General features: G+C 40.0%; 1 protein-coding gene across 1 annotated transcript; it reads right to left on the minus strand.

The window, feature by feature from the left end:
• Nucleotides 1–364: 364 nt before the first annotated feature.
• CSRP3 (cysteine and glycine rich protein 3) lies at nucleotides 365–14,051 on the minus strand. The gene is made up of 6 exons (XM_021546037.4): nucleotides 13,848–14,051; nucleotides 7,963–8,093; nucleotides 4,038–4,206; nucleotides 2,576–2,711; nucleotides 2,017–2,110; nucleotides 365–930 (listed from the first exon to the last, which is right to left on the minus strand). The coding sequence occupies exons 2-6, from the start codon at nucleotides 8,072–8,074 to the stop codon at nucleotides 851–853; spliced, it is 591 nt and encodes a 196-aa protein (XP_021401712.1). The 5' UTR covers nucleotides 8,075–8,093; nucleotides 13,848–14,051; the 3' UTR covers nucleotides 365–850.
• Nucleotides 14,052–15,180: the final 1,129 nt, after the last annotated feature.

Here is a 15,180-nt window from a genome sequence, read left to right on the forward strand (position 1 = left end):
CCAGCCATGTTCCCAGGAAATGGAGGGGCCAGCTGGACAGTGTGATATGAATGTAAGTCAAAGTAGGTAACAATGACAACCAGCAGGGAAAGAGTTCAAGATCAGGAAATTAAAGCCAGATACCATCTAGAATAGACATTTTAAGTACTGTAGTGAAATGCAATTCTTGTGAGTGGTTTCATTCACCTTGGTGAAATCCATTTATCTGAAATCTTGTAGAATGCATAAGCACAAGCAAATACAAATAAAAATAATGTGAAGCAGTAAGTAATTTATTGTAGCTCGAAAACAGGCAAAACTTACAACACTGTATTCTGAGAAAATGTTGGGGTTTTTTAAGAAATCACTCCCTCAGAGAAAGATTATTTCAAATTCTTTTTAATTGTCTCAAAGCAAATAACATCTACTTGTTTAACACAAATGTCAGCATGCTGAAAACTCAGTTAGGAGACTGGTGGAAATACAGACAGGTTAACATTGTGAAAAAAAGAAAATACAATCTAACTGGGAACACCTGGACCCTTCACTTCAGAAGGGATCCCTATCATAATGGGGCACTATGAGTCTAAAATTCCAGACTAAAATGTGACAAGTACTAGTTTAAGAAGCAATAATGTTCCATGAGGTTCCTTGTCTTTATATACTAAACACAAATACGAGTCTAGTTTTATCATTGTACCTTTTTAATCTACTCTAAGAATTTCTTAAGATACAACTCACAATTTTTTCCTGCAAGGAGGAAAATCTTAATCAAATGCCCTAGATACTTAGCAATGTGTTGTTTAATGTTTTACTTGACAGCTATCACTTGGTGTCAACAGCAGTTTGAGTCTGATGCATCCATTTCTTCTCATTCACACTCTTTCTTTTCCACTTGAGTGAGGCCACCAAACCCAATTCCTTTGGGACCAAAGTTTTTTGCATAGCAAACTGCAAAAGAAGGAGTGGGAGGTAAGTGGTACTCTGAAGGGTCTCAGAGGTAGATGTCTTTCGGTTTTCATTTTTAAATTACTATCAAATTAAGGTTGATAAAAAGGAAGGAAATATGAAATAATGTATTTCCCATAAGTTTATCCAGGTCTTAGTAGTGAAACTGGTATTATGTATTTGAATTGCACAGAAGTTGCGTCTGGTGATCTCAAAGAAAGTTAAGAAATTATATATTTTTTAGATCTAAGTAATACTTTCATTAAAGCTGCTTTTCTATCTGAAAATGTTCAGAAAACTTGGTCTGATGAGTAATACAGAGTAAGCCAGAGATTTTTAAGAAGAACTGGAGCATAATCCAGAAGCTATTGATGGGCATTTAAGTAATTCCATTTGAACTCTCTATTGGTTAGTATGTGCCTAGTTGTTTATCACAACTCTGCTAAGTTGTAATGGTGAGGATGTTTCTCCAAATATGCCAGTTTGATCCACTTGTGGTTGCCAAACTGTACCCAAAGTCACAGAACTCCAGTATTCTTCTTCAGGGTTATCTATATATACAAAGTTTAGCTTTGTATATAAAAGATTCATGTACTTTTTTTCCCCTTAAGCTATTGCTAGGAGCCAAGTAAAGTCTGTGAACTTTGTGAATCTGACAAGAACATCTAGACAATTTTTGCATTATCTTCTGTGCTACCAATGCAGTGGAAATATCTTTAAAATTTTACTGGCAAGAATTCTATTTGGAGGACCAAAGATCTGTATCTTTGTGGATTTTTTATTCTAGTGAGTGAGACTGTGCAGGTACAAGAGCCTGCCCAGCAGATATGGCCAGTGCTCTGTTAGAAGGTCTGACAGATTTGAGGGGTTGTCCCATTTGTAGAAAAATTATAGCTTTATAGCTAAATATAGTTAATAGTAGAAGCTGCAACTGCAATGTTACTGTAGCTCTTTGTTTTCAGAAGGTTGTTAGAAGACAAAAATGGAAATTTTGGGGAGTATTAAGCGTACAGCAAGGTAAATCACAGTGGCAATCCTAGGTGAAAAGAGACTCACTTTAATTTGTTCTGTAGCCCCAGTCACTCTCACCTTTACAGTAGAGCTCTCCATCCTTGTCCGTAACGTTGGTGGATTCCAAACTCTTCCCACAAATGGCGCAGCGGAAGCAGGTCTTGTGCCAAGGCTGGGCAAGGGGAGACAATTCATTGTGGGACACAGAAAGTGCACAGCCAGCAGGCACAAGAAACAAAGAACTACTGCTTTGTGTGGTGTGGAAAGGTTAAAATTCATTTGTAGATCTTGTGGCTTCCATTTTTAGTCATTCTGGATTAGCTTTTTTTCAGTTATGTTGTCTAATATGTCTTCAATTGCCACTACACATAAATGTTTATAAATATACCCAGAGATGGAGGAAGAGCCAGCTTGTACAGTAATCTGTGCTTGGTCCTCAGATATCAGTAGGAAGCAAAAAAAATTTAAAATATTTACAAAAAGTACAAGATTTTAAACCTGTTGTAGCAATTTGCAAATTCATCTTTGTGTTTCCTTTATGAATGAAAATTTAAATGATCAAGGGCCTCTTAGCTATAATTTCTCACCATTATAAAATGGTGGAGGTTTTTTCCCTAGTGCTGAAGTCACTACTTACTTTTCCTCCTCCCATGATCTTTTCTGCAGCATACACTGATTTGCCACAACGGGGACATTTATCCACATCTACCATCTTTTTGGCAAACTTTGAAGCATTAGTTGGTGTTGAAGGGCGAGCAGGCTTTGGTGACCCCCTAAAACAGAAGTTTTTAAAATCTTACCTTCTTTAGAAAAAGGATTTAATTATTTTTTTAATAAGGCATTAAAAAATACTAAATTGCTTATATCTGACATGCAAAAAGGGATAAAAAAAAAAAGATAAGAAAATCAAAGTATTCTATTGAATTCTGTGTTGTGTGATTGAGAAGCTGGTACTGTAAGCTCTGATGTTACCTGTTCTGGGCTAAGTACATGGAGCTGGCAGCAGCCACATGCACAAAAAAATATATTTAATGAAAATTGACTTAAAAACCAAGGTAACAGGGAAAATACAAGGAAAAGAAGTCTCTAATCTTTGTAACTGGTTATCTGCTGGTACTCATCAAACTGAAAAGAGAAATTCAGGTTTTGCATACCATAGTTTCATTAAGCAGTGAGTTGGGGTTCTTACCTGGCCTAGGGTCAAAATGACATCAGAAAAGTAGCTTTGTTTTTTATTTCTGGACTTTGTGCTTTAAATCATTGTGCATAAAGCCTTTCACAGAATTATTTCTGAATTACCAGATAGTTGGACTGCAACAGGTCATTTTATCCACAGGATGCAACAGTTTTGGGTGCAGAATTCTGCCCATAATGGCTTTGTATGGTACAAGGAGCTACAGTTAAATACATTGTTTAAGCTTTTATTTCCTGCACAGCATATTGGTTAATTGGTTTCTTTGTAGCAGACCACCAGAAGGAAGAAGAAGCATTGTTGATTTAGAAATGTGCAGCTTTGAGAATTGCAGGAAAATCCTATAAAAATGAACTGTCAGAGCTAATTATGTGCTTTTGGAAGATGGTATCCCATTAGAATTTCTCTGTTCAAACACATTCTCAGTCTGTTGTAAGTGTTATTAGAACCACAGGGAGGATTTAGAAATGTTATTTCCCCCATTGAGAGGAGAGCTAACAGTATGGGGTAGTGTGATTATTTCTCTAAGAGTAAAACGTTAACTGTGTTTTAGCCTCTAACAGGAAAAAAAAAAAAATCTTTTTCTATGGTCAATGTGCCTTTACCACTGTGCTACAAATGGCAGATTACATTTGCAGTGAATATTTACATGTGTGGTGGCATACAACAGCTGCTTCTGCAGAATAATTGCCTGTTGAAGGAGGGTACAATTTGTAAAGCAGGCTTAAAGAAACTGAGCATCGTTAAAAACTGTGAATTACTGTGTTCAGGGAAGGAAAGGGTATAGGAAAGTCAGCTCTGCTCCTTATGCTAGATGTTGTTATGGAAACAGTATGAAATATATAAAACACCCTGGTAAGAGACAAATAGGACCAGAAAAAGGAGCTGTCACTGGGGTTTGACTCACTGCTGCAGGTTCAAGCCCAGGTGGTCTCCGGTGTCAGTGCTGAGGCATCCAGCCCCTTGTCCAAAGCCAACCCCTTTGGGGCCATATTTTCTCCCATAACAGGTTTTGCAGTAGATTTCAGATTCGTGAGCTGCTACTGTGGTGCTGTCCAGAGCCTTCCTGCAAGCCACTGAAAACAGGGAGAGAAAGGCACGTATCAGCAGTTGCCTTTTCAAATTTGAATTTATGTGGTCTAAAATAATTGCAATTAGTATTTCTTTTTGTTTAGCTTTAAAAATGTGGGGAAAGGAGCCAGCCAGCATGAAACTTGTCAGTATGAAACTTGACTGGGCTGTTGCTGAAGAGGGAGGTATGTGTGTATGCACATAACCTGTTCTTCTTTTGCCACTATGAAGTTAATCCTGTAACCCCAGGGAAATCTAGATCTGTGAAGCTTAAAATGGGCTTGAGATTGAAATTTGGCATCCTGAACTCCCAAACCTTAAATAAGGGGGGAAAGGTGTTGCAGGGACATTGATCTGAACTTCTCAGAATACTTGCTCTGAGTCTGTGGGGGCTTTCTCAGCTCATCCCAGGCTGTTTTGATGTGGTGTGTTTCTGAAAGAGGCTTTAACACTGACTCCTCTCTGGAGTCAGACAGGACATATTAGGGTTTTTTTTTCCATTATTTTTTTGTTGGAGCTGTAACACCAAGGCAAAGCAAGCGTCAGCTCTGTCAGACTTCCTCCAGGATGACAGGAGTGTGGCTGTAGCCATTCCCAAACAGAGCTCTTACAAATCATCTTTGGTACAGAGAACGACAGCTTAGCTTAGCTCACTAAGAAAGGTCTGGCAGACTTTTGGACAGAAGGTGTCATAGGAATGCCCAGCTTTCATCAGGGAGTACAAATACAAATTACAGATTATGTTCTCTACAGCACTCTTAATAATCAATGGGGAAAAAATATAGTAGCTACACTCCTCACTGCTTAGGGAGCCTGTGTTTGCTGCACCACTTGGGGAACTCAGCGTGAGACAACCTCCACCCCACAGAGAGAGAGAGGAAGATCTTCCAATTCAGAGTCTCTCTTGAAAACCACGATTTTGCAGTATGCTAAAACATTACTATTTCAGTACTTCTTACAAACTCTTCACTGTTCAACAGCGATTGATTAGAAACGGGAAAAAAATAAGCAAAAACTTTCTCTTCAGGTTCCTTAGTACAATGCTTGCCCTGCAGAGGGCATTCCAGGCACGGGTTATTGATAGCTTGGGAAAGTTGCTGAGTTCACGTATGCAACAGAAAGCTGTGAAATACAGAGGTGTTGGAAGTGTCTAGAAGTGGAAGTTCTGGAGGAGCTGCCTGAGGGTTTGATTAGCACCTTTCCTCCACGTTTACTTTCAATGTCCTCCTCTCAATCCTATTTATTCACCGCAGGGAATTTACATCCTGCAACCTCTGCAGCTTTAATTTCAGACTCCTAGAATGGTTTGGGTTGGAAGTGACTTTAAAGATCATGCAGTTCCAACCCCCAGACCAGGTTCCTGTTAAGGGGCAGTATAACTAGGTATACATCCCCAGCTCTCTGGTTATCTTTGTGGCTTTCCTCCTCCCTGTATTGCATGAAGGGAGAAATAATTTGCAAAGACCTTTATACTAAACAGAAGTAAAATTAGGCACTTCTGTAAATGTGTGAACCTGATCTCCTCGTACTATAGTCTTGCTTTGAGATGATAATTGTATTTGCTAAGGGAGTTAAGGGATGATGGAAACTCTAGCAGTGGATTAAGTGTTTCTATTTCTGGTATCTTAGGGATAGGGTATTAATTCACCACAACAGATGGAGCAAAAGGCCTTGAAGTGCTGTTGAAATAACTTTGAGACCTGTCATCTGCCAACAGCTCCTGTTCTCCTGCCGGCACTGAGGAGATCCAGGTTGGTGGTGTGAGATCCTGCCAAATGTCCATCACAGCTGCACTTTGGGTAAAAGCTGTCAGTGAAACATCAGTCTACAGGTGAGCAGGAGTCTGCATGGGAAGGAGGGATTGCTGGAAACAAATTTCTCTCTTGCAATACTTGTAGGGAAAAACTATGGAGCAGAGAGAGTGTTAGAAATAATTTAGCTTGTCTGATTCTTCCTGTGTTAACAGGTTGCTTTGAGTTGTTTATAAATCTGCTGAAATTGAACTCTTTGACCAAAAAATACTGGTGTGTTTCACGTGTCTGGGCAAATATAATGTGAAATAGAAGATATATTTGAAATAATTCTATATAGAAATATACAAAAGTACAGCTAAATTGAGTGTTTGCATGCCTGAGTTTAGGGTTAAGGAAAAATTGGTTTCCTTCTGTTGAGAAATGAAATCCTATAAATGGTTCATAAAAAAGTTCACAAATGTGATAGATGATCCTGAGGCATTCAGAGCTTCTGAATAGTGTACATGAATCATGGGGGAAAGTAAAGCCAATTAACATACCTTTCATATGCCAGCTGGGCAACTTAGATGCATCTTTAAGTTTTGACCTTAAACATATTTCAGATGGGAATACTATTTTTAGTATCTAACATATTAATAATTAATTCAGACTTAAAACAAGGGACAAATAAAAGAACAACCAAAAAAAAAAAAAACCCACAAAAAAACCCCAACAAAATACACTACCAACCAAGAAAAGCCCCACAACAAACTAAATATTTGATAGAGCTAATGAATGTAAGTTGTTTATCATGAATCACTAAAAGAAAATAATTTGTACTATACTTGAGTAATAGTCATAATTATGCTTCATAATTATGCTCTATTAGGATAGATCTTTATTTTTATTTTCTATTTATTGTTATAGGCAGAACATGGAAGCATTTAGAAAGTTTTAGTTGAGACTGAGATTTTCCTTTTACCATTCTGTAAGAATTGGCTGAAGGTTGTCAGTTAACTGAAAATTTTTTGAGGGAATCTTTTCTTACTTGGCCTTTTAGGCATCACCAAAGGCATAATTTGGACTTTCAGGCATCACTTTTGGGGCACCTGGAGAAAGGCAAAGACAGCTCAGGTGTGTCCTTTGGTCTCATTCTGCAAAGAGCTGTTCTGTATCAGCTAAGCACATAAAGTTAGTCTGATGCCTCCAAATAAGAAGTCTCTATCCCTCCAGAAAGGGAGGGAGAAAATTGGATTCAGTGGCTCCTAAACTGTCATGCTGGGAGTCGGACTGCAAAAGTACCAATCCCAAGTATTGTCTGCAAAATCAACTCTTCAGCTGTCTTTAGTTCTTAGCAAACTCTTTGCTTTCTCCCTCTCCACAAATGACAAACAGAGCTGAATTGGTACCTTCTCTCTGAAATTTTTTTGTTTTTTAATTTTTACCTCTTCTGCAGAGAAAGCAAAATTCCTGGAAGCCAAGCATCAGAGAGGAGTGTGGAGGGAAAGAGTAAGTGAAAAGGCATAGACCCTGTTCATTTCAAAATGGGACTACATGAAATATGGGGAGGAGGCTGAGGTAAGTGCAGAGTTGGTGGGAGGTTTTGATGACACCAGGGTCTTTCAGCTTTAAGGTGTGAAACAAATTAATGTCAGGATTCGCTGTGAAAGTAATCATCTCCTAAAAGTAAAGAAGTAATCATCCTTCTGTCTGATCAGTGCTGTTTGTTTAGTTCTGCTGGGCTTTTTAACCTGAAGGAACCTGTGGTATGCCACACTGTGGGACAGAAGGAAGAAAGTCCTGGAGATGGACTTAGATACTGGGATTCTGCAGCACCTTCATGTCCCTGACAAAATCCATCTCATATTTGGACAAAGAAAAGCCAGGAGCCCAAGAGGCAGATGGCTCCAGGTAAAAGGCAGCAAAACTGCCTGCCAAGTAATACAAAAATAAATGTTCTGGCTTTAATGGAAGAGTTATACAGAGCTATAGGGGTGCTGTGATGTTAAACCATTCAGCCCAGCTTACTGCAGAGGAAGCATGACTTGTGAAAGCTCCTTCCATTGCACTGGATTTCCTCAGCATGGTACACTGTCTTCTCACAGGCTCCACACTTGGCTCCTCCTCCCCAGTTCGGCATCCTTATCTGAAGGGTTAACCTAGGAAATCAAATTACATAAATAAATGCAACAGCAAATGTGAATTCTTTTAAATTGAACAGCTTGACTGAAAAAAATATATTTTTTTCCTCCCTCTCCAGTCAACTGCTACTGCATACTTGCAATATACTTCGTACCTGTGTGGTAGCAGAAGTGAGGGTGCTACCCTGGTGCTTTGAGGACAGGACAGTCCAAATCCCTGTGATTCTCTTGTAAAAAAGGATATTCCTTAGCTTGGAATATTGTGATGGTAAATATGTGAAATGATTGCGAGGTGTTTCAGTGAAAAGGTGCTAGGATCACTCAACCCTCTTCTGGAAAAGAGGGTCTAGGGTTTATTTTCCATCAAGTAGTCATTTTCTTTCAACACTGCCCTCTCCTGTACCCCAGCATAACCTTTTCTGAGTTCCTCATGAAGCAGCCACAAGATCTCTGTGCTGCACAGCCATTGTAAAGTAATAATGGACAGGTTGCTGAGGTGCTTGAGGTGTGGTTTTTTCCCTTTGTCAATTGTATTTAAAATTTAAACATCAAAGAAAACAAAGGGCCGTGGTTTCTGTTCCATTCTTGCTGTTCCAGTTTGTACTGAAGTGCCTTGCCCAAGGTCACACAGGAGGGCAGGAGTCCAGCCTGATGTCAGGCTGAGTGCTTTTCCCTGTGATTATGCAGTCACACACCTGGAACAACCCCAGGCTCCAGTCTGCCCTCCTGTTTTCTTGTTTGAGTCATCGTTTCTGGAAAGACTGGGATGTCATCTGCACACAGAATTATCAGGTTGTTCCAAGCTCCTGGCACGGGCCTTCCTCCTCCTTCTTGGAAAACCAGTCACCTTCTTATTATAGTTATTTTGAAGCCTGCTTGTACTATTTGTGTTTGATTAAATTCACCAAAAGGTACTTTTAACTAAGAGGAGGATTTTGAAGGCTGAATCAGGCCTGCTACTTGAGAATTTTCTTCTGAGCTCAGGTGATAGAGAGAGGGGAATTTATCACAGCAGTGATGTAGCAGCTGGTCTTTTCAATTAGTTGCATTTTAGACTAGCATTTTACTATATATTTACATTGGACTAATGTCCTGTGCTTATCATCATCTCAGTGACTTCTGCACTTTAATCTTCTGGATTTCAGAATGAAATGAACAATGTCTGCATGCCAGCTCTGCACCGTGAGGGGAATCCTTTCTGATAACTAACACCAAAAATCCTGCAGTGGTATGAAAGACTTGTCTGTCCAGCGAAAGGAAGGGACACAGACTGAAGCAATAGCACTGGAGACATGGCAGTGGGGGCAGGTTTTGCAATCTGTGTTTGATAACAGTGCAGATACCAGCATATCCAAACATCTCTGCCTTACCACAGCAGTTATTAGCATATCCTTAACCCTGTGTAATTAAATGTCACTGTTGTAACTGCTACCTTCACTAGACAGTGTACCTGTCATCCTCGTGCAAGATCCAACCTCTCCTCCTCTTTGTGAGGCTGACTTCTGCTCAGCTGAGCACCCTCCCCAGCTCAGCCAGCCCAGCCTCCTGCTGTCACACTGCAGCAGCATTGTTAATCTCCTCCAGACCCTCCCAGCTCTCTTGGGAGGCTGCTCAGGAGCAGAACTGCTCTGGCAGTTCCAAAACAGCAATGATGCAGAAAGGAAATGAAAACTCAGCTTTTTTCTAACTCTGTTTATCTGTAATGTAACAAGTGAGAAGCAAAAAAAAAAAAAAAAAACCCTGATGTAGCTGAAATAAGAAACAAAACTCTGCACAATTAATAGATGATGAATTTGATCTCTCTCACTCAGTGAAGCTTTCACTGAACAGCACTGTTGAATTGGTTTTTCAATTTCTTTTAAATGTGAGATAATGGAACAGAAAGGAATCTTTCATGTAGGTAAAATCTTATTCTCACTCTACCATTCTATATTTTCTTCTGTTTTTAAAGTACTTTTGTATTGGTGCCATTTTTGCTTTCTCTTACAAAAACAGTTCAAGCAATACTTCAAGCATTTTAAAAGAAGGAAGAGCAACTGTGGATAAAAATCAGTTTTGTGACACTTCCTTGAAAATTAAATGTGATTTTTTTTTTGTCTACAGTGTTCCCTTTCAAATCAGGTTTCCAGTGGAATCCCTTCCCAGCTGAGGCAGCACTGACAGCTGGCTGGGAGGAGAGTGGTTTGTACCTCTGGTCTCTGTAAAGCTGCTTCCTCTCTCTTAGGTCTCCTCAAAGGCACACCAAACCTCCAAAACTGTGGCAGCAAAGATAGTTGTTGGAAAGTAACTCCAATTACATCATCAGCTGAAGGGGAAAAAATAATCTCTGAAAAATTCTGATAAAGTATTGATAGTGAACCTTGTGCTGTCAAGGGCTGTGGTTGAAGCTCTTAGAAGGATCATTGTTCCTGAGGCTAATTATAGTAACATGACTGGGCATGCATACACATTTTCCATGGGTTTTTGGCATCACCTGATGGGAAGCTGTAGGAGAAAGAAGAAAGGCATGGCAGAAATATTTCTGTAAGGATACTGGTGTAAGAACAGAAGTGCATGCTATGATGTCTGTGCTGGCTGGAGGAACAGCTGGGTGAGTTACCAGGGCACATCTGTGCTCCTCCTGTCCAGGCTTTGCTCATCCCTTGGAGCTGAGTGGCCATCCCTGGAGATGCTGCCTGTGCAGCAGGGTCACCATGAGAAGGTAATCTCCACAGGGGATGTGGCACTCATGGTTTTGTACTCATCTAAATTATAACAGTGGACAAAGCTCCATCCTTTCAATAGAAATAGAAATCGGTCTCCCATTTGTCGTCAGAAGAAAATAGATCCAAAGTCTCCACTTCCCATAATTTCATTCGGTGTCAGTGTCTAAATCCCTGTGAAATTCCCTAACTTTGTTGTCTTAATCTAGTTAACTTTTCATGTCTGCTCATCACACGGTTATATTCTGGTGATCTGGTGGGAAGTGGAGCAGACTCATCCTAAAGGTAAGAAATGTGTGACACAGAAACTTCTGAGTGTTAGTTGCAACGTGTGGGCACTCAGGGTGCTGTCAGGCTGGAGGAGCATTCTCAGGCTTGCTCAAATGCTGTTCAGCAGCTTGTGTCATTCTTTAGAATGTTGCTTCTATATGGAGCAGAATTTATACATCAGATGTGCAGCCAAGGATTCATGCCTCCCATTATTTAGAGCTTATATCACTACTTTGTAGGCTGGGTTTGGAGCAAGGAAGCCTTTGAAGTGTTGGTGTGCTCCCAATAGGCATGAAAACATTGTGATCTGTCTTCTTTTGGGCTCTTAGTCATACTGTCCAAATCTGGGTGTCTAATCTGTCAGATTAGAGGGTCTCTCTCTAATCAAAGTGCTATTGATAAGGATAAAATCCATAAATTAATTTTGATCCATTGATCTAAGTGAGTGGTGGATGCACTTCAGGCCTGATGCAATGTGGAGTAAAAGGCAGTGCTACTGCCTGACTGAGCTGCAGGTGAAAAATGTGATTAATTAATGAATTAATTGGAATTAATTCTGGTGCTTCCTTGCTAAACACAAGGTTTTCTCTTCTGTGTGCTCAAGCATTTGACAGTCTAGAGCTCAGGTATTATCTGAATGGACTGCTGAGTTGTGTATTTGCCACATGTGCTGCAGGATGGCTTTGAAGGGGATAAGCAGAATGGGCAATATTGGTCTTTGTGACCACTGGCAGTAGAAATGCTGAGTGGGAGTGGTGGGCAGGGTGTGCCTTGCATCCCTCTGCATTTTAGTCCCAGCTAAGCTGCTTAGTCCAAACTCAGAGGATAAGAAAACCGATTCCTTGATTCCTTACCTAACACACAAGCAATAATAATATAAAACTCACACATCCCTGTCTACATTGAAATGCAAAGTATCAAGGCCGTATTGGAAATTCTTTTCCCAGCTGAAGTCTGTGGGAATGCTACTGCAGCCAGAACTTAACTCTGGTATCTAATCACAGCTCTGCTGTGGCCTGTCCTGTGACCACCGTGACTCATTTGACCGTCCTTAGTGGTACTCACCCCACCAGCAACGGGGGCTAACAAGATATGTCTTCCTTTATATAATAGCCATCAAATGCTGCTGTGGTTTTTCTCTGCAGCTGACACTCACGGTGAGGTTTGCTTTTGATGTGTCTGCATTTGAGCTGCCACTACATCTCGAACAGCCTGGAGGTGTTTCTGTCAAAATCCAGCCCCTTGTGGGACATGCTTCTCCCTCAGCAGGAGAGATTCACAACAGAGGGAAGACTGAGCTCATTTGTGTTTGAAGACTGAGCTCATTTGATGGAGATGTGATCTTGTTATGTGTTTATAATCATATTTCTGATATTCCAATGCATTCACTGGGCTGTGGCTACAGGTAAATTTTCTTAGTCAGTGTCATACATTGAGATTCCACCACAATCTCATAATAACCAGCATTTTCCCTTTTACATCTTGTTGCAGTAAAGCAACACAGAGAGGTCAAGGTATGGGAATTCTAACACTGGAAAGTAAATATTGATTTTTCACTGACACTAGTCATGCTAAGTTACACGTGGCACTTTGAAACAAAAGATTTTAACTGACTTGATGTGAAGCACATGTGCATTGCTGAGGGGTGATAGATAGTGCCCCATTCCCTTGCTTTTATATCTGTTCTTCCACTTTTTCTATTATTTTCTAGCCTAGTTATGCCACTTGTCCTTTGAAACTTCCTTGTTGCACACTTTTGCAGAAATTTAAGATTGCATCTCCAAAAAATACATTATCCTGACTCTAGAACAAGGTACTTAATTCTGACTTAAAAACCAGCCCCACCCCACATTGGCATGTTGCACACTCACACTCATGGTTCAGTCTGATCCATGTGGCTGTGGAAAGCTGCACCCTGCTGTACAAATGACCCATTCAATTTTCCAGGCCTTATCCTGGGCTATCAGCTTTCAGTATTCCTTCCACAAGATCCTTCTCTAAATCCTTATCCCTGCACTAAGTCCTTTAAGTGCCAGGCAAAACTGTTACAGACTTTGAAATAGTACTGTGATGACCAAGATAAGACACAGAATTATTTTATCTACATGCATGTCTTTACCTTTTTTCACCTTTAGGCAGAAAACTATTAAAAACACATATGTATTTATGTAGTTATTTATTTATTTGAATGATTGAGGTTTTGTTCTGAAGATTAGACCAATCATGCTCTCTTAGAATGCTTGAATAATGGATTTGGGAATAATTCTTTCATCCTGCATTCTTACCTAGCCATTTCTTGTCAAATATGCACAGAAGTTTTCTTCTTATTTGATATGAAACTAGTTGGTCATCAACATTAAATATTTTGAAGATTTTGGGGGGTTTGTTTTGGTTTTTTTTACTTTTAGGATACCATTATGAAAGCACACAAACTTGTGTGCTGCGTAAATGCACTTTCTAAAGACTGACTGTTGGCAGAAAAATAATTCTATAGCTTTGTAACAAAATTTTTAAACATTCTGAAACTTCTGCTATCCAGTCTTGCCTAGTCCAAAAAAGTGTCTCTAATGAGGATCCCCCCAGCCCTGCTCTTGCAACACCAGTAGATGTTCACCTGGCTGAGACAGAAGAATCTCTCTGCTGGCTACTCCAAACCTAAACACTGCTCTGTAAGACTCATATTTCTGTACTATACCTACATGGTTTGCTTTGTCAGGCAACAAATTGATTCTATCATCTGTTAGGAATAAAAAAATACCCAAACCCCTCTTTTTGGCAGAACCAGTGGGACTCTACTCACCGGAGTCGCCTGAAGCTTCTCCTCCTTTCCTTGGGTCTCAGAGGGTTTGAACGGGAGGGGTTCCTGCTCTCTTTAAATGCAGTGACCACCTCTGCCAGCCCTATAAGCTGGGAGGGGAGGGGAGTGAGAGTTTCAGGGATCTGAGCAATGCCATTGCTATCACCAAGCTGAAAATAACCTCTGACAAAAGCCTGGCATTTTGTTCCCTTATGTCTGCTTGTGAGTAGGTGGACAACAATGCAGCCCCTCAGATTACACCTAAAGGACATTCCTGACTTCAGCCTAACAAATCAGAAATAAAGATTAAAGTTGTATAGTTGCTCTACTGCGTTGCTTGAATGTGAATCATAAAATAACAGTCCTTGAAATTATGATCTTGTTATTAATGGTCACATTGTCAAAAATAATTTACCAAAATAATTGTTAAAAATAATAATACATCAAAACTTGTTTGTAGCACCTCCAGGAAAACAGCAGTTTTAAACTAAATAGCATTTCATTCTGCAGATCATGATTTGAGAAATACAAGTGGTTTGTCTTCTAGGATACAGAGGATTATGCTTTTACCTAAAATCTTTCATTTTTTACTGTTTTTTAGGCATTAAGATGGGTAGATAATATGTATAATATTTAGCCTGTGTAATTATTGCAATGATCTTTGCTATGCCTGCCTGAGCTCCTTGGAAATGGATGAGGCTGCAGATGTGTTAGAGATGTGGGCAGTAAAGTATGAACTTTTTTACAGGTCTTTATTTTTAGGGCTTTAAAAGTTTAGAAGTTAATTCTCATTTTTCTGAGCAGATGCCTGAATTTAGCAACTTTGCTCAGGATCATGGACTTTGCTGTGTGTGAAAGGGCCCATCCCAGGGGTTAAACACCAGAACTCTCAAGCTGGAAGTCTCAACTTGGGGATTCTGATGGAAGTATAAGAAAATTAGATGACAAATCCATGTCAGACTTTAGGATTTAGGGGTCTGTTAGCTGAGGCTGCTAAGAAAACTCCTAGGAACCTATATATCTGTTTGCTGTTGAGTCTGGCACAGATTTTATAATGCAGAGACAGGTCCTTGATGTAAAATTGAAGGGCTAGTTCTTTTCTGAGCAGAGGAGCTGGACTCCATCTCTTCTGGGTCATTCTCCCCAGATAGTTAATGGAAATATTCTGTATCAGATAAAGCCAAAGGCAGAGGGGACAGTGCAGTGTGTGGTATGAGGGTTCCTTGTAAGAGGGCAGCAAGAAGGGGTTGGGGCAGGCCTGAATTCCCTCTTGGAATACAAGGGAAGCACTGAGAAGCTTCTTAAATCTTTGTGTTTGCACCCTTGATGACTTACA

The sequence above is a fragment of the Lonchura striata genome, chromosome 5 (genome assembly GCF_050655825.1).
Source record: "Lonchura striata isolate lonStrDom1 chromosome 5, ASM5065582v1, whole genome shotgun sequence".
Lineage (NCBI taxonomy): Eukaryota > Metazoa > Chordata > Aves > Passeriformes > Estrildidae > Lonchura > Lonchura striata.

What these genes read in the sequence shown, in the direction of transcription:
- CSRP3 (XM_021546037.4), bottom strand. Translation starts at nt 8,074, where the DNA reads ATGCCGAACTGGGGAGGAGGAGCCAAGTGTGGAGCCTGTGAGAAGACA. An exon ending in CTGGGCTTGAACCTGCAGCA is followed by an intron (nt 2,712 to 4,037) that starts GTGAGTCAAACC and finishes CTTCTGTTTTAG; the next exon opens with GGGGTCACCAAAGCCTGCTC. An exon ending in TGGAGAGCTCTACTGTAAAG is followed by an intron (nt 931 to 2,016) that starts GTGAGAGTGACT and finishes CTTCTTTTGCAG; the next exon opens with TTTGCTATGCAAAAAACTTT.